This window comes from Vulpes vulpes, chromosome 12 (assembly GCF_048418805.1).
Source record: "Vulpes vulpes isolate BD-2025 chromosome 12, VulVul3, whole genome shotgun sequence".
Lineage (NCBI taxonomy): Eukaryota > Metazoa > Chordata > Mammalia > Carnivora > Canidae > Vulpes > Vulpes vulpes.
Genome location: NC_132791.1, coordinates 157,285,771 through 157,309,124, shown reverse-complemented (window position 1 = coordinate 157,309,124; position 23,354 = coordinate 157,285,771). Strand labels below are relative to the sequence as shown.

Sequence of the window (23,354 nt, the reverse complement as noted above, 5' to 3'; positions counted from 1 at the left end):
TGCATACATAAATAGTTGCAGGATAATGTGCCACCTTGCTATTTATTTTGTCTTATTTGTTCTTTGGGTCTTTTCTCTTTTTCATGCTGTATTTTTGTTAATTGGGTATTTTATAGTATTTTATTTTCTCTCTTCTATTGAATTATTTGTTTTTCCTATTTTTTAGTGGTTGCTCTAGGGTCTACAACATGCATCTTTAAATTAAACACAGTCTACCTTCAATTAATGTTATGCCATTTCACATATAATACAAGGGGTTTTTCCAACAGCATATATTTATGCACTTCTAAATATGTAATAAACCCCACTGTATACTGTTGTTATTATTTCTTTAAACAGTCTAATATATTTCAAAGTAATCTGAAAATGAGGGGAATGAGAGTATCATTGGGAGTGATGGAATAAAAACATCTGACAAATGCTCTCCTTTATAAAAGTTCTGAGAACACTTGCAAAAATTGTCAAGATCAAGTTTGGAAATTAACCAAAGACAACAATTTGGGGGAACATTTTAAAAAACAAACAGATGACTCTCCATAAGAATACTAAATTTTATGGCATTTTGACTTGTTCTAATACCACTCCCCCTTTCTTCAGCTCCATGGTAGTCTTGAAAAGAGCAGCCTGCAATCATGGTAAAAACCAACAGCCTAGCCAGCACTGGAGGAATCATAATGGAGTTGGAGCTCTTTCAAAGCCCCATTCTCAAAAAATTGTCATTATCTGACCTGTCTGGCAGTTGCCTGGTAAACCATTCTTAAAAAGCTTGTCTTTTTGTAACCTGACAGAGAACTTGTGCGGTGCAAAGAGTATTTTCTTCAGAGTCATTTGTTAAGAACAGTTAGCAACAACTGGCTTAACCACATAGCTGCCTGAGGTACTGATAACAATTGGCCAAACAACCCAATCAAAAAACTTAAAGAAAAAACTGAATTAGTTTGGTAAAGTCCCTAGGTCAACAACAACAAACTCTGGGAAAGGGGAAGAATGTGATTTCTAGATTTGCCATGTTATATTATATAAAATATTAGTTTTCAACAAAAAACTATGAGACATGCAAAGAAACAAGAAAATATGGCCCATACACAGGAGGAGGAAGGCAGTCTATAGAAACTGAAGTAGCTCAAATTATGGATTTACTAGACAGAGACAGTCATCTACTTAAGTGTGTTCAAAGAACTAAAGGAAACTATATATAAAGAACTAAAGGAAGATATCACAGTATATCACCAAACAGAGAATAGCAATTACTAGGTAGAAATGATAGAAAAGAACCAAATAAATTCTGGCTTTGAGGATTATAGTAAGTGGAATGAAAAATTCACTAGGGGAGCTTACCACCAAATTTAAATAGGCAGAATAAAAAATAAGTGAACTTTAAGGTAGGTCAGTTGAAATTATCCAGGCTAAGGAACAGAGAAAAAAAAGAAGAAGAAGAAAAATGGAGCAGAGCCTCAGAGACCTGTGGGACCACAGCAACTCTAACAATGTATACACAATAATAGCCCCAGAAGGAAAGAAAGGGACAGAGAAGGCATTTGAAGGAATAATGGCTGGTAACTCCCCAAACTTGAGGAAAAAAAAATTATATTCTTGTTCAACAATTTCAAATAGGACTACCTCAAAGGGATTTATGCTTAGACACATCATAGTCAAAGTGTTGGAAGCAAAGACAGAATATTGAAAACAGAGAAGATTCATCCTGTAGAAGCAGTCCTCAGTGAGGCTTAACAGGGGACTTTGTTGTTGTTTTTTAAGATTTTATTTATTTATTTGAGACAGAGAGATATCGAGAGAAAGAGAGAACATGAGCAGGGGAAGGGGCAGACGGAGAGGGAGAAGCAGACTCCCCACTGATCGGGGAGCCCGATGTGGGGCTTGATCCCAGGACCCTGGGATCATGACCTGAGCCAAAGGCAGACGCTTAACCATCTGATCCACCCAGGCATGCCTAACATCTGATTTCTTTTCAGAAACCGTTGAGGCAGTGTGATGAAAGAAAGCACTAAATAAGAATTTTGTGTTCAGTGAAACACCCCCACTTGTTTTTTAAGATTTTATTTATTCATGAGAGACACACGTAGAGAGGCAGAGGGAGAAGCAAGCTCCTTGCGGGGATCCTGAAATGGGACTCAATCCCAGGACTCCAGGATCACGCCCTGAGCTGAAGGCAGACACTCAACTGCTGAGCCACCCAGGCGTCCCTGATGCACCCTTTAAAAATGAAGAAGTGAAGATATTCTCAGATAAAAGTTGAGAGAATTTATCACTAGACCTCCCCTATATGAAATACTTTATAAAGTCATTCAGACTGAAATGAAAGAGCACTAGACCATGGAATAAAGAGCATATGAAGCATATGAAGTAAAGAGCATTAATAAATGTAACCAAATTGATAAATATAAGAACAATATAAGTGTATTTTTTAGTCAGTTTCTCCCCTCCTATCCAATACTATGAAGCAATAATCTGAGTCAATAGGCATACATTGCAGAAAGATATAATTTGTATGACAGTAACAACACAAAGAAGAGTGGAGGGAGCAAAGCTAATATTTTTGTATACTATTGAAATTAAGTTGGTATTAATCCAAACTAGGTTGCTATAAATTAAGGTATTTTAATCCCTAGAGCAACCACTAAAAAATAACTTTAAAATATATAGTAAAGATATATAGTGAAAAATTATATAGTAAAATGACAGGAATGAAAATGATATACTAGAAAATACCTATGTAACACACAAGAAGGAAATAATAAAGAAAATGAGGGTTTGAAAAGACAAAATTTTAAGAGGATAAGGGGACAAGCCACAGACAGGGAGAAAATATTTGCAAAAGTTGTAGCTGCTAAAGGACTATTATCTAGAATATACAAAGAACTCTTAAAAGTAAATAATGAGAAAATGAACAATATGATTAAAAATTGGGCAAAAGACCCAGATACCTCACCAAAGATGATATACAATGGCAAATATGCATATGGAAAGATCTTCGACATTATGTGTCATTAGAGAATTTCAAATTAAAACTACAGGATACCTCTACATACATATTAGAATGTTCAAAGTCCAAAATGATGACAACACCAAATGTTGGCGAGTTTTTGCAAAATGAAACATGATGAGCACTGACTAATGTGTAGAATTGGTTTTTTTGTTTGTTTGTTTTAAAGATTTCATTTATTATTCATGAGAGCACACAGAGAGAGAGAGAGAGAGAGAGGCAGAGACACAGGCAGAGGGAGAAGCGGGCTCCATGCAGGAGCCTGATGTGGGACTCGATCCCAGGACCGCAGGATCACACCCTGAGCCAAAGGCAGACGCTCAATTGCTGAGTCACCCAAGTGTCCCTAGAATTGTTCAATCACTATATTGTACACCTGAAACTAATATAACTCTGTATGTTAATTATATTGGATTTTAAAAAAAGAAATGATTATACGTTAATTATATTGGATTTAATCAAAAAGAAATGAATCATCCCCCATCACAAAATTCAGCAGCTGTCCTCATTGTCATTCACCAAAATGAGTTGTCCACACAAAAACTGCACATGGACGTTTATAGCAGCTTTCTTTTTAACTGACAAAACTTAGAGGCAATCAGAATGTCCTTCAAAAGGTAAATGAATAAATAAATGCTGGTACAGCCAATGTAATATCCATTGCTAAAAATAAAAAAATAATAGTTAATCAAGTGATGAATGGACATGGAAGAAGTTTAAGTGCGTATTATTTAGGTGAAAGAAGCCAAACTGAAAAGTTTACATGCTCTATGCTCTGTAATTCCAAATATATGACATTCTAGAAAAGGCAAAACCGGGGAAATATAGAAAGATCATGGGTTAGGGGAGAGGGAAGGAAGAGTAGGTACAGCATAGAGCATTTTTAGGGCATGAGATTGTTCTATATCATCCTATAATGGTGACCACATGTGGTTATACATTTGTCAAATGTATACAGCAGCAAAAGCCAGGTAGCAGGCTCTTCTTTCACTGCAGTGAAGCTACTGTTGTTTTCAAGACTTTTAAACTAACAGAGCCCAAAGTTTCAAGAATGGCAAGTAAAATTTTGCTAGTGGATCATCAGGGATAATAGTGATCCATTTTGTATTCGGGCTGTTGAGAAATAGCACCATCAATTCAGAACATGTTCAATATATTTTTTTTTAAAGATTTTGTTTATTCATGAGAGACACACAGAGGCAGAGACAGAAGCAGAAGGAGAACAGGCTCCCTGCAAGGGAGCCCAGTGCGGGACTTGATCCCAGGACTTGGGATCATGACCTGAGCCAAAGGCAGATAGGTCCTCAACCACTGAGCCACCCAGGTGCCCCAGCATGTTCAGTATTTTAGAGGATATGACTCCAGCCCTGCAAAGTATTGCTGGCACAATTATATAGTCTTCAAAAGGCCTTTACATTATTCAGACCAACTGCTTCAGGGTGATAGAATACATGGTAAGCCCAATGAATGCTGTGAGCAGGTGTTCTTTCTGTATTTCATTCATTGAGGCTGTTAAACGAGCTTCTTAACCAGAGGAAATACTATGTGAAATGCTATGTTGGCAAATCCAGGACAAAGACCAAGAATACAGTCCTAGGGGATATAAAAATTAAAGGTGTAAGTGGGGAAGAGACATTTAAGAATAATGAGGAGACCTGGTCAGTTATCCAAAGGAGGAATGTTTCAAAAGTTAAGGGGTCAGGTCAGAAAAGTTAGATTGATAGAGTGAAAAAAGTCCTTTGGATTTGGCTATTATCAAGGTATTGGCAATACTGGAACAATTTTATTGAAATATTATACATGAAAATACATGGGAATACAGAAAGAAGTGGGAAAGAAGTGGGGAATAGAAGTGGGAAAGTATCAACAATAGCACAGATTAGGAACAGTGGCTGTGAATGGAAAAGAAGATACAGGGGATGTACCTCGGTTGCAGGTGTGTGTTTTGTATGAATGAAGTCTTGGATTTGATCCTAGCCTCTTCATTCTTTTCAGTATATAACTTTGTTGTTCCTAGTTTTTGTTGTTTGTTTGATCTGCAAAATGAGAATACAATGTAGTATCTACCTTACAGGGTTGTTCTGTGGATTAAATGAGGAAATATACATATGTAAAGCATATAGCAGAATTCCCAAAACAGAGTTGAAAAACAATAATTGCTAGTATTCTCCTCCTATTATTTCTACAAAAAGAAGCCAAATGGATCCAGTTAACTGTTTGTAGCTAGTAATAAAATCCATGTTTGTATCACAACATGAAAAATAATTTACAACCATTTTGGGGAAAGAACAATCTTTAATTTATGAAGAAAATAATATTTCTTCCAATATGACAGCCTCAAGGCATCCATTTCTCTATGTAAATTTTGATCCCAGTGCTACACAGACATTATAAAGTGATTTTTCTGCATTTGGTAAATATACTAAACTGTTTTCTTTAGCCCTCAAAAAAGTTGGGTCATACTTCAGTGTTTATTTTTTGCTAATGGGACATAGAAAAATCTGAGTGATAATAAATATTTCTGCACTATTGTTATAGGAATCTGAGTCCCAGCCCTTAAAGGGATAGCACAACATACAGCTCTGTGGAGATACAGCATAGAAGCAGAAGTTTGCAAAACACCTGGGGTATATAGGAGGGAGATTTGCCTACAAACCTTAGAGCATGTGCTAGAGGGGCAGGGTTCTTTGGGAGACTTCTCTAAAAACAAAAGAGTTGGCAGGTGCCATTTCCCTTCCTGGCCCTCACCCCCAACCTAGACACATGGACACCTGTGAACTAGTACAGTGCCAACACTCTCCACCTAGCTTGCTAACTGTAGACCTAGTCCTCACAGACCTGCCCCCTCCAATCTAGCTAGCCTCAGTAAGAATTTTACAGGATAACTACAGGTCCCCTTCTGCAGTAGACCAGCACAGACCATGCCGACACTGCATGCCAAACCCCCACATTTTCCTCTGGATCAGCCTTTTCCCATACACCGTTGGCTGTGGCCCATCCAAAGTAGTGCTACCAGCCTGGCAGTGTGCAGGCAGCCCCACAAGGGGCCAGCACCACTTCAAAGCTACTCTTGCTCTGGGGAGAAGGGAAGATAACCACACACACTAGTCTAACTATAGCCCCAGCAGTGGGCTAGGGGCAGACATCTGGTCACACTGCAGGTCCTGCCCACCCATGTTTCCCCAGGAGACAACACAGGTAAAGTGCCCCGCAGTTTGGTGCTACTGCATTTCTGACAAATTTCTTGACTCAACTAAGCCCAAGGTGGCTCAGGACTGACCCACTAACAACACAGGCACCAAACCCTGTCCACAGCAGGCAAAGAGAGTCATTACTGAGGATTGGACCGAAGGCAAAAGCAGCTCAGCTACAACAGTACAATGCATGCAACATACATAAGAGACACCAGATTCTGGTAAATAGGGGACATTGCATTGCAGAGCACAATAAGACCTTTCCTTCATAAGGCCGCTACATTCAAGAGTAGGAGATATAGCTGACTTTCCTGACACATAGAAACAGACACAGAAAAAAATAAAAAGAAACAGACACAGAGTTAAACTAAATAAGGAGACAGAGGAATATGTTCCAAATGAAAGAACAAGACAAAAATCACAGCAAGAGACCTAAACAAAACAGAGAAAAGTAATATCCCTGATAGAGATTTAAAAGTAATGGTCGTAAAAATACTCACTGAACTTGAGAAAAGAGTGGAGGACTTCAGTGAGACCCTCAACAGAGATAGAAAACATAAAAAAGAACCAATCAGAGATAACTCAAAACTGAAATAAAAATACACTAGATGGAATAAATAGTAGATTGGGGAAGCAGAAAAATGGATAAACAATGTGGAGGACAGAATAATGGAAAGCAATCAAGATGAAGAGGAGAGAGAAAAATCAATAATAGTAAAAGAAAATAGGGAACTCAGTGACTCCCAACAAGTGTAATAACATTTGCATTATAGAGATCTCAGAAGAAGAGAGGAAAGGGGACAGAAAATTTATTTGAAGTAGAAATAGCTGAAAACTTCCCCAAGTATGGGGAAGGAAACCAGCAATCTAGATCTAGGAAACACAGAAGGCAATAAAATCAATGCAAGGAGGAATGCACCAAGATACATAGTAATTAAAATGCAAAAAGTAGTGATACAGAGAAAATTTTAAAATCATCAAGAAAAAAGAAAAGTTACATACAAGGGAAACCCCTGAAAACTGTTAGTTGATTTTTTTTAGCAGAAACTTTGCAGGCCAGAAAAGAGTGGCATGATATATTCAAAATTCTGGAAGAAAAAACCTGCAGCCAAGAATATTCTATCTATGAAGGCTATCATTCAGAATAGAAAGAAAGATAAAGAATTTTCCAGACAAACAAAAGTTAAAGGAATTCTTGACCAGCCCTACAAGAAACCAGCCCTACAAGAAATGTTAAAGAGGACTCTGGGTGGAAAGGAAAGACCATAAGTAGGAATAAGAAAAGTAGGAAGCACAAAAGCAGTAAAAATAAGTATATCTATAAAAATCAAAGTATTCACAGAATAAAAGAATGTGAAATGTGACACCCTATACCCAAAATATGAAGGTGGGGAGAAGAGTAAATATTAGCTTCAAACTTAAGTGACCATGAACTTAATAAGACTGCTGTGTGCATAATGTTATATATAAACCTATTGGTAACCACAAATAAAAAACGAGTAATAGATGAGCAAAAAATAAAGAGAAAAGAATCCAGGTATATCCCTAAGGAAAGCCAGCAAATCATGAGAGAAGAAAGCAAGAGAAGAAAGGAACAGAGAAGAACTACAAAAACAAACATCAAACAAGTAACAAAATGGCACTAAATATATACCTATCAATAATTACCTTATGTAAATGGACTAAACAGTCCACAATCAAAAGACAAGGTGATGGAATGGATATAAAAGCAAGACCCATGTATATGCTGCCTACAAGAGACTCAAATACTAATTTGAAAAGATAAATGCACCCCTCTGTTTGTTGTAGCTGTATATACAAGAGCCAGATTATGGAAGCAGCCCAAGAACAAACAGATGGTTATCAGAGTGCAGGTGTGTGTGTGTGTGTGTGTGTGGGTATGTGTGTGTGTGGGTGGGTAAAATAGGTGAGGGGATTAAGAGTAAATATATATTTTTAGAGATTTGTTTATTTGAGGGAAAGAGAGTTCAGGGGGTCAGGAAGGGTAGAGGGAAAGAGAGAGGTGTGTGTGGTTTTTTTTTTTTTAAGATTTTATTTATTTATTCATGAGAGATAGAGAGAGAGGCAGAAACATAGGCAGAGGGAGAAGCAGATGCGGGACTCAATCCCAGGACCCAGGGATCATGACCTGAGCCAAAGGCAGACGCTCAACCACTGAGCCACCCAGGTGCCCCAAGGGAAAGAGTCTTTTTTCTTTTTAGGGGGGCTGGGGGAAGAGTCTTTTAAGAAGACTCCATGCTGAGCGCAAAGCCTGACATAGGGCTTGATTTCACAACCCTGAGATCATGACCTGAGCCAAAACCAAGAGTTGGGCACTGACTCTGCCACTCAGGTGCCCCAAGAGTAAGCTTATCTTGATGAGCCCTGAGTAATGTGTAGGATTACTGAATTACTGTATTGTATACCTCTAACTAATATAACACTATATGTTAACCCTACTGGAATTAAAATTTAGAAAAAGACCAAAAAAAAAAAAAAAAAGAATTGCAGTTTACATTAAAGATAGTGATTTAAATTCTTTTAGACAGCTTCTTCGCTCTCATATGAAACACTTCTTTTCATCAGGAGATGAATGTGGCATTTCAGGTTGCTTTTATCGACATAACTTTTTTCTCCCCTGAAGGAACATATTTTTATTATAATTAACTTGTTTGCCATTCTGAGATATTTTTGTTCTGCCATTCACTGAAACACTCAGATATCATGCTTTGTAGTAACAATGTGATTTTTCACATCCATATTCTTTCTTAAAATTGAGATGTAACTTTCATGTAATAAAGTACACCATTTTCACAAAACAGAATTGTTTATAGCAGCATTATTTATAATAGCCAAAAAGATGAAAACAACCTAGATGTCTGTCATCAGCTAATAAAGGGATAAACAAAATGTGGTATATTCATACAATGAAATATTCTTAAGCATAAAAGAAATGAAATACTGATAGATGCTACAACATAGATGAAACTTGACTTCCCTCAGACGTCTTCCCCATTCTCTAAACCCTTCTCCTTCAATTAGGCTAAGACTAATACAACTTTTTCTTGTACCAATAGTTCGTCATTTGTTATTGCCAAGTAGTAATCCATATACCAGTTTGTTTATCCATTCTCCTATTGATGGATATTTGAGTTCCTTCTTGTTTGAGGCCATTATTAATAAGGATGCTATGAACATTTTTGTACAAACCTATTTATGGACATACCTTTTACATTTCTCTTGGGTTAGTAACTCAGAGTAAAATGGGTCAATCAGAGGGCAGATGTATGTTTAACTGTATAAAAATCTGCCAAATAGTTCTCCACAGGATTGTCATATGGTTTTTAATATTCTAGCAGGATGACAAATGCTAACATTTAACATGTCTTTCTCTTCCTTTCTACCCTTAGTTCTATTCCTTAGAGTCAACCCCTTTTATTATTTTTTTGGTATTTTCTCCCAAATTGTTATGCTTTTAGAAATGTATATTTCTATGTGTGATTTCTATGTGTGATTTTTACAATCTTTCTTTTTTGTTGTTATATAGTTGACACATAATGTTACATTAGTTTCAAGTGTATCACATAGTGATTGGACAAGTCTATACGTTGTGCTATGCTCACCACAAGTGTAGCTACAATCTGTCACCATACAATGCTATTACAGTACCATTGACTATATTCTCCATGCTGTATCTTTTATCCCAATGACTTATTCATTCCATAACTGCCTGTCTCCCATTCTCCTTCACCCATTTAGCCCATCTCCCCACCCCCTTCCTCTGGCACCATCAGTTTGTTCTCTATATGTATAGGTCTGTTTCTACTTTTTACTTGTTCATTCATTTGTTTTGTCTTTTAGATTCCATACATAAGTGATATCATATGGTATTTGCCTTTCTCTGTGTGACTTATTTCACTTAGCATAATGCCTTCTAGGTATTGTTATTGTGAGGGGCAAGATATCATCCTGTTTTATGGCCGAGTAATAGTTCATTGTATATATGTATATACCACATCGTCTTTCTCCATTCATCTGTGGATAGACACATGTGCGGCTTCCATATCTTGGCTATATACAACCTTTCTATTTGTATGTGTTATATATATGTATATTTACCACGTTGTAGATGGCTTTACTTACATCTTAAAAATCTTTTTGTATTATCACTTATAGATATTATTTACTCTTTTTAAATGCCTGCACAGTATTTTCATTATAAGAAATTTACCTAGCCCTACCTAGTAGACATATTTGTGGTGTCGATTTTTCTATTATAAACAATGCTGCGATAAGCATCCTTGGGTGTTTGCATACTTTTGCATGTAGATCAAGATAAATTCAAAACAATGGACTCACAAATTCAGGCAAAATATAAACTAGAACTATGAGGAGAAGAAAACGGGAAAGAAAAGTAGCAGGATAAAGATTTACTAATTGCCTACCACAAGCCAGGTTTTGTGCTAACATTTATATCTAGCTGGGTATTTAGGTGAAACCAAAATGTTGAAATGTTTAAGTTAAAATGAACTGTTTGCTTTTCCCAGATATCTTTAATTCCTCACCTCTGCAAACTCTTATCTTTGATGTTTTCTGAATAACAACAACAGCAAACATTTACATGGTGCAAAGTGCTGGGCACTCACTGTTCTAAGTATTCTTCATTTAATTCTCATGTCTAATTTTGTATTTTGTATTTTATAAAAGTGGAAAATAAAAGAACAGAGTAACTTGCCCAAAGTCACTAAACTAGTGGCAAAGTTAGGATTCAGACCCAGGCAGTGTATTTCTAGAGTCCAAGCTCTTAACCACTGTACTGACTAATGCTTTTTCCTCTGGAGAAATGCCCATCTTCAAGGTCTGTCTCAAGTGTTACTTGCCTTATGATGCTTTCCCTAATTTCTTTATCCTTTCCATAGATTGAATTAATCTTTCTCTTTTTTGAACTCGCTATACTTTCTTAGTACTTCTTTTTTGACATTTGTACTTATAGTACAAATGTCATTTGTATAGTACAAATGACATTTGTGGCTTTTAAAAAAACCTCCCCATTTGTCCGAGCCTGTAAAGGCATAATCCATATTTCCTTCGTCTCTATACCCTAAACAGTGCTCAGTACAAGGGTTTGCACATGTAAAGGGGATGGTTGAATAAATTATAGTTCCTTTAACATCTGAAAGGTGGCATGGAGTAGAGAGGATAAACTTGTCTAGTGTGGAAGAATTAGGAAAAATTCATGGGAAGCTAGATTTGGGGCTGATGTAGGAAATTACTGTCTCACATAGCTTCCCAAAAGTGGAATTGGTTGTTTCCTGAGAGCATGTATTATTTCCTTGCCCAGAGGCTGTGTATGAAAAATACAAATTACCAATTTGATGTGAATGTTGTAAGGGGAATTGCCTATTTGTTAGGGATTTGATGAGATCTTAGATCCTTTCTAATTTGAAAATGTTCTGATCCTACAATGTGATATAATTATTTGTCCTACTGAATTCACATTGTTCTTGATATGTTTAATGGTACACATTATTCTATTGTGATTTTTGTTTACATGTTTTAATACTTTTGTAGGTATTATAAACATAGGTTTTAAAGATTTGGATGAAAATGGAAAGAGAGTAAATTAAATTTGAGGCAGGAGACCAGACCTAGCATACTCAAATTATGGCTTTCCTCTTCTACTCTGTAAGAGGTCACCAAAAGAAACACATCCTAGGATGATGACTGGCAAGACCTAAATCTAATACTGACTCTAACATGTCAGTAAGTCAGTAAGGCCTAAGTAGCTTTTTATCAAAGCATCTATTTTAGCCTTTTATCATGTTCTACAGGCTACGTAGCCTTATTCCCATTGTTAAGAACTTTGCATTTTTGCCATTGTGATGTGAGGAAAGTTAAGTTTTATCATTAGAGTCTAATGAATACTCTCCAGTGCAAGGGGAAATGAAACCCAAGTGAAGAGTGTTTACTCTTGATACCTGTTGGCAGGTAGAGATAGCTAGGAGCAGGCTCTGACTTTTATTGCTCTTGCCAAGTAAAAGGAAGGGAAAGGAAAATTGTGCCTGTATATCTCATATTTTATTTTATTATTTTAATGGCTTTATTGAGGTAAAATCAACTTATAATCAACTGATTTTAAAGTGTAAAATTTAAAAAGTTCTGACATATATATATATGTATTTATCTGTGAAACTATCACCACAGTCAAGATAGTGAACATATCCATGAACCAAAAGTTTCTTCTTATATGCTTTTGTGTAATTACTCATTACTCCCCACTTCTTATCGCAAAGCATTTCATTCTTTTTAATGACTGACTAATATTTCTGTGTGTGTGTGTGTGTGTGTGTGTGTGTGTGTGTACCACATCTTCTTTATCCATTTATCAGTCAATGGCCACTTGATCTCTTTCCATAGTTTGAGAAACTGTCAAACTGACTTCCAGAGTGGTCAAACCACTTTACGTTACCACTAGCCATGTATGAGAGTTCTTGTTCCTCCACATTCTCATCAGACTTGGTATGGTCAGTCTTTAATTTTAGTCATTCTAACCAGTGTGTAGTGGCATCTCCTTGTGGTTTTAATTTACATTTTCCTAATGACTAATGATGTTGAGCATTTTTTTCAAGTGCTTATTTGCCATTTGTATATCTTCTTCTTAAGAGTCTATTCAAACCTTTTGCACATTTTGGGACACAATTGATTGTTTTGTTTTGTTTTAAGGATTTTATTTATTTATTTGAGAGAGAGAGAGAGAAAGAGGGAGCAAAAGCAGAGGGGAGGGACAGAGGGAGAAGCCCTGCAGGGCTTGATCCCAGGATGCTTAACTGACTGAGCCACCCAGGCACCCCTGGTTATTTTTTATTGAGTTTTGAGAGTTTTTGATATATTATGTGTCTAAATTTTTTTTATCAGATACATGCTTTGCAAAAGTTTTCTCCCAGTCTGTGACTTCCTTTTCATCCTCTTAGTAGTGTCTTTTGAAGAGCAGAAATTTTTAATTTTTATTAACTCCCACTTACCTATCTGTACTTTCATGGATTTACTTCTGGTTTTGTATCTAAGCAATCTCTGTCTAATCCAGGGTCACCAAGACCTTTTCCTCTGTTTTCTCCTAGATATTTTATATGTTAGATTTTAAATTGAGATCTGTAATTAATTTTGAATTAATTTTTGTGTATGGCACAAAGTATGAGGCCAAGTCCATTTTTTACTTAATGTATTTCCAGTTATAGTGCCATTTGTTAGAAAAGTTATATTTTCTCCATAGCATTGCCTTTGTCAAAAATCAATTGTTCATAAATATGTGGGCATTATTTCTGGACTCTCTTTTCTGTTCACTAATCTATTTTCTGTCTTTAATACTATACTGCTTTGATTGTTGTAGCTTTATAATAGTTCTTGAAATTAGGTAGCCTTAGCTCTCAACTTTATTCTTCTTTGGCTATCCTAGCTCCTTTGCATTTCCATAGAAATTTTAGAATCAGCTTGTTGATTTCTATTTAAAGAAAATCATCCTTGAATTTGGGGGGAATTATGTTAAATGTATAGATTTATTTAAGGGGAATTGACATCCAAGTAATAGTGAGTTTTCTGACCCCTAAACAAAGTATTTATCTTCATTTATTTAGGTCTTCTTTAGCTTTTCTCAGGAATGTATTATAGTTTTTACTATATAGATCTTACGCATGTTTTATCAGATTTATCCCTAAGTATTTCATATTTCTGATGTTACTGTAAATGATATTTTTCAGTTTCAATTTTTTATTGCTAGTATGTAGAAATACAACCAATTTTTGTATGTTCATCTCCTAACATTGCTAAAACTACTTTTTAAATTTATTAACCGTAAAAAAACTCCATCGGGTTTTCTATATAGACAATCATATCATTTGTGAATAAAGACAGTTTTGTGTTAAATCTTTATCATTATGAGATGGCGTTTTTTCCCTGGCAAGTCTTTGCTCTGAAATCTGCTTTAGCTGATTGAATATAGTTGCTTCAGTTTTCACATATTAAGTAATGTTAATGTGGTGTATCTTTTTCCATCCTTTTACTTTTAACCTATTTGTGACTTTAAAGTGCATTAACATTGGGGCACCTACATAGCTCATTTGTTTAAGTGGCTGACTCAAGATTTTGGCTCAGGTCATGATCTCAGGGTCCTAGGACCAAGTCCCATGTTGGGCTCTGTGCTCAGTGGGGAGTTTGCATCAGGATTCTCTCTTTCCCTCTGCCCCTCCCACTGCTTGCTTGCTCTCTTGTTCTCTCTCTAAAATAGATAATCTTTAAAAAAAAATGCATTAGCATCATTTAATTGAGTCTTGCTCCCCCCCCCATTCTTAGAATCTCTGCCTTTAATTGGGTGTTTAGACTATTTACATTTGATGTGATTATTAATATGCTTAGGTTTGAGTTCGTCTTGTTATTTGCGTTCTCTCTGTCACTGCTATTCATTACTCCCTTTTGCCTATTTTTTTTTTCAGCCTTCTTTTGGATTACTTTTTACTCCATTTTATTTTTATCATATTTGAAGAGATTTAAATAATAAAAAAAGACCTTATTCATTTACCCATATAGTTACTACTTCCAGTGCTCTTCATTCCTTCGTGTAGATCTTTTTTTCTATCTACTATCATTTTCCTTCTGCCTAATGGACTTCCTTTTTAACATTTCTGTGGTGTGGATGTTGCAGTATGGTAGTGAAATCTTTCAGCTTTGTGTGTTTAAAAATGTTTTTATATTGGGGGATCCCTGGGTGGCTCAGCGGTTTGGCGCCTGCCTTTGGCTCAGGGTATAATCCTGGGGTCCTGGGATTGAGTCCCACATCGGGCTCCCTGCATGGAGCCTGCTTCTCCCTCTGCCTGTGTCTCTGCCTCTCTCTGTGTGTCTCTCAGGAATAAATAAATAAAATCTTAAAAAAAATGCTTTTATGTTGCTTTTGGTTTTGAAATATATTTTGTATTTGATAGCATTCTGGGTTGGTAACTTTTAGAGGGAAAAACTGCTCTTCTGGTGCATGCTGAGTCTAGTAAAGTTTTTTGCTTTTGAAGCTCAGCAATGCTTTTCTTTCTCAAAAAGCCAGGATCTGATAATAGAAAACCATGCCTTTTTTTATGTTGTTTATTTTAAGGCCTTTAGATGTCTAATGTAAACTAAAGCTGAATTATGACTTTTTTGTACTTGGCTGTCTTAATGGTATAAAGAAGAGTGTGGGGTCAAGGAAGCAGGAAAAGAAAAAGACCTCAGATAGTATCTCAACATGTTTTTCCCTAGTCTTTCCATTCTGAGGTTTTCCATTGTACTTAGTACTTATCTTTATTAGCACTTTATATTACATTGTCAATTCTTTATATATTTAATAGTGGAGTGCTTGGTTTATATTTGAGTTGTTTGTTTTCAGTAGCAACCAGACTATATGTAGTGAAGTCCTAGGCTAATGCTTTCATAACTGCTATGCCTTCTTGCTAAGTGGATTTCTGAGGTCAACTTTTTTTTTTTTTTTTCCTGAGGTCAACTTTTGACTTCCACCTTCACAGGTCCAGATTCTAGAAATTCAAGAAATCCCAGTTTATTATGAAAGTAGACAACTGGAAACCTCAAATAATCAGTATGCTTTCGTACACTCATCTTTTGTCAAAAGCAAATAAATGACAAGACCTTTTTCTTCTCCTCCTGCTCTCTCTCATTCTGCCTGCCTCCTTACCTGCCACTCCCCATTATGATAATGCTACCCCCATAGTAGGCTGTATTGTAAATGCTTGCATCTTTATATTGCAAGACTATGAGCTTCATAAGGGAAAAAAGTTGCCTACTTTGTTTATTGCTGGATCTTCTGAGCCTTGAGGAGTGTCTGGAACATATTAGGCCATAAAATATTTGTTGGATGGATGGTTAGATTAATATTGATTCTTTGCATGTTTTACTAAGATTATATGTCAGTTTTTTTGTGTATATATATATAAATAATATATACAATTGTTTTCCTAAATTGTTTAACATTTTCCTAAATTTTTCCCAAATTGTTAAACATTTTATAAGTGTTTTAAATAGAAACATAGTGCTTTATTATATGGATGGATAGTTCATAATTTATATAACCATTCTAAATTATCTAGTTTTTCACTGTTACAATATGATGAAGATAGCCTTTTCTGTAAAACTTTGCCTATGCTTATTTCTGTAGAATGGTTTTCAAGGCATTTTCAAGGCTCTTAATTTTGTACATTGCTTTCCAAAAAGGTTGCGCTGATTTGAACTTTCGCCAGTACTGTATGGAAGTGACTGTCTTGGTTGTCTCCCCAGCATTGATTAGTCCTATTTTAAACATTCTTACCTAAAACAAAACAAACAAAAAAGCATCCTTACCAATTTGGTTAAAAAATGGCATTTTTCTGTTTAACCAAAGTAAGTTTGAGTATTTTCTCAAATATTACAAACTATGTATATTTATTATTTTGTGAAGAAAACTAGCTGTATTTTTCTGCCCATGTGTATATAAGATGCGTGTGAATACTTTTTGCCTTTCACATATTCATTAAATGGTTGAGCTTTCTATAGGGCAGATTTCTAGTAAAATTAATTACCCTAAAGTTTCACATTGATCTTCTTCATTAATATTCAGAATGTTCACAATTCAAAAAATCATTATAGGTTGTAGAGTTACCTATTATAAAACAGTGCTTAAGATATATATTCTGTAAATACACAGTTACTGCTTGGAAATAAGAAGTCACAGTTAAATTTCTTGAGGAGGTTTGGGTTTGTTAAATAGCAAAAATTCAACTGACTAAATTTTAAAGACCTAATTGGCTTTAATAAATGATTCATGAATTGGGCATCATCCCATCTAGCAAATAGGGGGGGCTCTGAAGGGTTGTACAAAATGGAAGGTTTTTACAGGAGAGTGAGGCAAAAAGTTCTTAGCAAAAGGATTGTTCCAGCAAAAGTGCTTTCCCTTAGGTGGAAAAGCAAAGGGTCTTATCATGCAGGCTGCCTCATCTTTGGGAGATGCAGAGGGCCCAGGTGGCAGACTCCGTGGCACTGATAAAAAAATTCCTGACTAGTTAAGACTGCATTTCTGGGGGAGGTTGAAACTACAATTAGATGAGGACTTAAGCCTAGGTTTGTGAACTCAGTCTAAATGACAGCGTTTTGGACCTGTGGTTTTCCTTGGAAATTGTCACAGGTAACTCAGGAATCAGAAAATGTGATTGGGGGACAAATGTAAATCAGGAGACAGGGGTTCTATCTAATGTCAGTTCTAGAGGAGCCTGCATTGTAACCATTCACAGTTTACTTAATTTTCCAGGATGACGCCCTGGGCCCAGGGCAGGTGCTCAACCTCTGAGCCACCCGGGCGTCCCAACAGGTTGGATTTTTAAAGAGTGCAGGAAGTTTCTTAAGCCTGCAGAATATTGTCTAGGTACAGATTTAGGAGGGGGAAAAAAAAAACAACCCTACAAAACTGGCTGCCGATACTGTCGTGGCTTTTAAGCGAAGTTCTTATTTATGCAAATATTCTCTCGGCCTGCTACCCAAGAGCCGCGATCCCGCGTAGGCTCCGGTCCGGCCGGAGGAGCGGGCGGGGCCGCGTGCTAGCGCCGCGGAGCCTGACTGCTCGGTGCTCGACTTGTCAGGTCTGGCTCAGTGCGCCGAGCTCTGCTGGCAGCTGAGAGGGGAAGCCGGAAAGAGGCAAGTTCCTGGTGCAAAGGTTGCTCTGCAGCACAATCTAGGCATTGGAGGAGCCGTGGTTGTGACCCTCTACAAGATGGGCTTTCCTGAAGCTGCCAGGTGAGTGGCTCTCTGGGTGTCGCCTGCTAACGAGCCTTGATTTTTTTCGCAGCCGATGATGTTGCCCAAGTGGAAAGTCCGTAATTTATCGTCCAGAACTCAATAAATACCACATGGCTCTGCTTTGGTGGTCCGGCTTTAAGGTCTTTGAACTGGCAATTGGCTTTTAGACTTAACCAGCCTTAGGAAAATTTTGTACACGAAGGAGGCGGTACCGGTGCCCCCGGGTGGCTCGGTGGGCTAAGGGAGGGACTCTTGACCTGAGCTCAAGTCTTGCTCTCAGGGTGGTGAGTTCAAGCCCTCCACTGGGCTGCATGCTGGGTGTGGAGACTACTTAAAACAAAAAAAACCAGACCCCCCCCCCCAAACCCCAGCACAGTCAAAAGAGAGTGCTGACCTAAAAATACTCGTCTTAGACCTGACAACCAGAGTGATTCACTTTTTACGATTCCCTTCTCAGAATTGCTTTCTCCCTGCATAGCCTCCCAGGTTTCTGAGATTGTTTGGAGAAAGTTATTAAATATGCTGATTGGATCTCTGCACATGTATGACTCTGAATGCAGCCAAGGCCTCACTGCTGCTAGAAGCCCTTATCTTGGGCTCTTGCTGGTTCTCTTCCTGTCCTTATCAAATGCCCGTGCACCTCCACTCCGCCAGCGCTTTCTGTTCCAGGCCTTTCAGGACCCCCAGCTTCCTCGCTCTGGTCTCTTTAGTGCTCATTCATCCTTCCCACAGGCAAAAAGTCCCTCTTCCTTCCCAAGGCCTAGCTGTCCTCCTTGCATGCTTTTGTTTCCAACTATGTTCTGTAACTTCGTTCCAAATATTAACTATACCTTCTCCCTTTTGAGCCTTTTCCTCTTTGCTTTTCTACTGACTTCTTTCCTCTGTTAGCAAACATGGTCAGGTCTTACATATGATAACATTTATTTTTTTCTTGCCTTATTTTCTTTTGCCATGAGCCTTTTATACTGGGCCACTTTTTTTCCTCCCCCACGCTCAAGTATCTATCTTAATGTCTATTTTTTTACCTCACCACTGAGATCAGGTAAGGCTACCGGTGATTATGAAATGTTCTTGTCTTTGTTTTCTTTTCTTGTTTAACTTTCACCCTGCGGTAACTGTCAACACTAACTAGCTCTCTCTTTTTTTTTTTCTCCTGGAAATTCTTGGTAATTATTTACTTATTTTTCACACTTTCGGTTCCACAAAGGGTATGTGACACACTTCTTTTCAGAATCCGTTATATTCTTATGTTTTACAAGCTCATAAGTCTCTTCTCTCTGTGCTTTCACTTTTCTTTCTCTTCCTGGAATGTCATTTCTGTTGTGAGTTCTATCATTGAAGGCCCATCTCCAGTACCATCTTCCTTAAATATCCACAGCACTCTGTTCCTTTGGACCCATATTCAGTTTGGGCTTAGTTGTAGTATATCCACACTTTTATTCCCCTTATTATATGAAATCCTTGAGGTCTAAGACTGTTGTGACTTCTTTCAACCCCTGTAAGGCTCTCTGTCATAAAGAGTGAATGTTTCTTGAATTGAATCAAATGAAAAGGTGATAAGATGTTGAATTTTTGAATTTTCCTCCTAAAGATGATCATCAGTCTGTACTGTCTTCTAGAATTCCATCTAGTTCATATTTGGAGTTGAAAACACTCAGTAAAAGCCAAACTATAAAGAGCTAACTGCAGTATTAGAATAGTATCTAATTGGCTCAGATTAGAAGTTTATGAATCGGCGGCAACAAATTCTATTTTAAACATGGGATTCTCATAGTTTTTTAATTTCAGGAGACCAAAAAATTGGGAGATTGAGTTGTTCAAAATAACTACAGTGTTACTTGTAGGAAGGCAGAAGTATGAAAAAAAAATCCAGATGATATACAGGTTTCCCCTGCTGTCCAAAAGTAGAGCGTTCCTGTGAAACTTTTTTTAAGCCAAAATGGTGTGAAGGAAAGAAGTTATACCATTAACCTATATGGAAAAATTCTTGAGTGTTTCCCAGACCCCAGAATGGCCTCTTTTATGCTTTTCTGTTAGGACACATCTTGCTAACGGATGCACAGAATAAATTAAGAAAAAGCCCAGATGCTCACAGCCACAGCTGTGGCTCCTGCTGAGTGTAGTTCTTGGGGAGAGAACATGGGGGAGGTGACACTCTCCACACACTGCCTCTAAAATGGCTTGCTACAAAACAAACATTAAATGCTATTATCTCTTTTTACCTTTTTTTTTTTTAAACCAAAATCCTCTTTGGATTTCTTTTGGTTAGCAAAAACAGGTACTAATGTAGGCCTTTCGTAGAAGCAAAGTAACATGAACTTTTGAAAAGCAGGGATACCTGTATGCATGACTAATAAGAATTAATGACTAATAAGAAAATATTGAAGGTAGTATTGATAGTTTTAGTGCTATAATTCACTATAAAGGCCAAAGCTGGGAAAACGATTCTTGAATCTAATGGTACAAATACAGTTTTAAACAAGATCATTTTAAGGTATTCTTTTAGGGTTCCCAGACCCAGTTCCAACATGGAGAATAGGAGTTCCCACTACCTGTCCCCAAACACCAGGCAATTTTCAGACACCAGTACATCTGGATTCAACTCAATTCTGACACTATCTACCCAGAGATAGCATCAGATTGCATAGTTTAAAGGTTCAGTCCCACAAGACTGGCCCCCACCCACCACTTCAGATGTGTCACAAACTTCAGTTTGTTACCTGGGCCTCTGACCAAGAGGCTACAGGTTGGAGTTTCCAAAGACCTCCTCCTTATGTTTGATTAATTTGCTAGAGTGGCTCATAGAACTCTGAAAAACCCTTACTTCTGTTTTACGAGTTTATTAAAGGACATGATAAAGAGTACGAATCAATAATAAGATGAAGAGATATATGGGGCAACGTCCCATACAAAGGAGTTTGGGGCCTGGCTTGATGGTATGAGGAAGGGTTCTGGTTTCCTAATTGTGGAAGCTCTCTGAAAAGGACCAAAAATCTGTCGTCTTGGGTTTTTATGGAGGCTGCAGTACATAATCATGATTGACCAAGCCATTGGCCATTGATTCATCAACCTCCAGCTCCTTTCCCCTCCCTGGTAGTGATGTGTGGTAGGGTGCATAAGTCACCTTCATTAATACCAAGTCATTCACTTCACCTTTATGGCTTTGAAGCATTTTCAGGAACTATGGATGAAGACCAGATATATCAGAAATATATTTTAGTCATCTGAATGACCAAATATTTCTTATAAATCATTATATTGCAGGTAATATCAATCATTATATTGCACATGATCTGATTTACTTAGTTCCTTGTTTAGCTAACTTTGATAGAGCAACTGCTACATGCTTAGACCCCCAAGAATGGCCCTCTGTGTATGTGGGGAAGGCAGATATAAGTTTTTCAAAATGCTGTTGAAACCCAGAGGAAGAAATTATTATGGAGAAGGTAAATTTAAACCAGATGACTAGGATTGCCCAGCAGAAACTTAGAGGAAGGGTATTCCGGGCATGTACATAGATAGGTACAAAGATTTGAAATACAGGATTTGATGAGTGGTTGTACTGTGTGGGTACAGAGTAGATTATGTGTGTGCCTTGGTAGATGGGCAGAGTCAATAGTGTGCTGGTGACAGGAGGTACAGTTGTAACCAGATTGGATTATGGTTTTGAAACCTTAAATCCTCTACTCAGGAATTTGGAACTGAGCCCACAGAATGAGTGTTATCAAAAGATCATGTGGTTATATTGCCCTTTAAGCAGATCAGTCTGGCATTACTTTGATTTGAATGGTGCAGAGACCAGAGTCCAGCAGTCCTTAGGGGAGGCAGTTGTAGCAGTGTGTGTGGACAAGAAATGTTCAGTGCTGCATTAGGAACAGAAAAATAAGAAGGAGAGGTCATATTTAAGAGCTGTGACTAATTGCATTTAATTTATAGTTAAACTTTTATTTGCTTTCACTTAGATCAATTTTGAACAGTTTTTCTTTTTTCTGTTACTACTTTCTGGTTTTGAGCTTTATCTTGGATAAATTGAGGCCTGCTATCTTCATCTGTTCAAGTTGCTATAACAAAATTTGTCCTTGGCCCCCAAATTCGTATCTTTCTCATGCCATCAACTCAAAATGTCTCTATTTCTCTCTCCTGTGTACTCTTTAATTCACTGTACTCTGACTTCTACCTTCCCCAACTTCTTCAGATTGTTTTTGTCGAAGTTCCCTGTACTCTCCATGGTGCCAGATACAGTGGGTATTTGACCTTTGGCAGCAATTGGCATAGTTTAATGCTCCCTCCCAGATTCTATCTCCTTTCTCAGCTTCAGCAACACCATGTTCTTCTGGTTTTTCCTTTTGTATCATTGGCTGCTGCTTCCTCTTTAAATAATGGAGTACCATATGGTGTTGTCCTGGGCTCTCTTCTTTTTCTGTAATTCTCTCCAGGCAAGTTTATCATTTCCCATGGATTTAAATACTTTCATTATGTTGATGGTCACCCTTATTTTATATTCATCCTCAGTCTCTCCTCTGAGCTCCAGACTCATACCCAACTGCCTTCTTGTTTCACAAACATTTCATACCTCCTGTGCCTCAAATGGAACTTTGATCCCCTCCCACTACATTCTTCCTTTTATCACTATATGGCACTGCCATCCCCTCAGTTATTTAGGAAAACTGAATCATCCTTGCTCTTCCCCCTCACTGTGAGACCCCCCTCATTTCCCAGTAGTAAAGCCTATGGATTTTGTCTCTAAACTATACACTTTTTCCTCTCCATTTCCACTGGCAGACTGTCCCCACTGTAGTCCAAACCACCATCACTTCTTATTGGGACTATTCTAGTAGCCTTACTATTCTCCCTGCCTCTGTTCTCACACACACACCCTCCCCAGTTCATTCTGCACACTGTTGTAAGAGTAATCACAAAACAAACTACGGTTGACCCTTGAACAATGAAGAAGTTAGGGGTGCTGGCCCCCTGTACAGTTGAAAATTCCCCAAAGCTTTTGATTCTCTAAAAAGTTAACAACTACTAAGAGCCTACTGTTGGTTGGAAGCCCTACCAATAACATAAAAGGTCAGTTAACACATATTTTGTATAAGTACTATATACTGTATTCTTACAATAAAGTGAGCTAGAGGAAAGGTGATATGAAGAAAACCATAAGGAAGAGAAAATACATTTACAGTACTGTACTGTATTTATGGGAAAAACCCACATGTAAGTGGATCCATGCAGTTCATACCCATGTTGTTCAAGAGTCAACTGCATCTCACTTCCCTGCTTAATCATTTCAGTAGCTTCCCAAATTCCCTACTTTAGCCTTTATGATCTGCCCAATTTTTCAGTTTCATTTTCATTATCAC

At 37.4% G+C, this 23,354-nt stretch overlaps 1 protein-coding gene across 2 annotated transcripts in view; it reads left to right on the top strand.

The window, feature by feature from the left end:
- Positions 1–23,354, top strand: part of SCP2 (sterol carrier protein 2) — a 96,602-nt gene that overhangs the window by 49,669 nt on the left and 23,579 nt on the right. The window contains exon 12 of one of the 2 annotated variants that reach the window (XM_026007052.2): positions 17,838–17,991. In XM_026007052.2, coding sequence (XP_025862837.1) covers positions 17,838–17,991 — 154 coding nt within the window. Of the gene's footprint in view, positions 1–15,710; positions 16,791–17,837; positions 17,992–23,354 lie in introns of those variants that run through there. The other variant, XM_026007053.2, reaches the window with a different exon arrangement.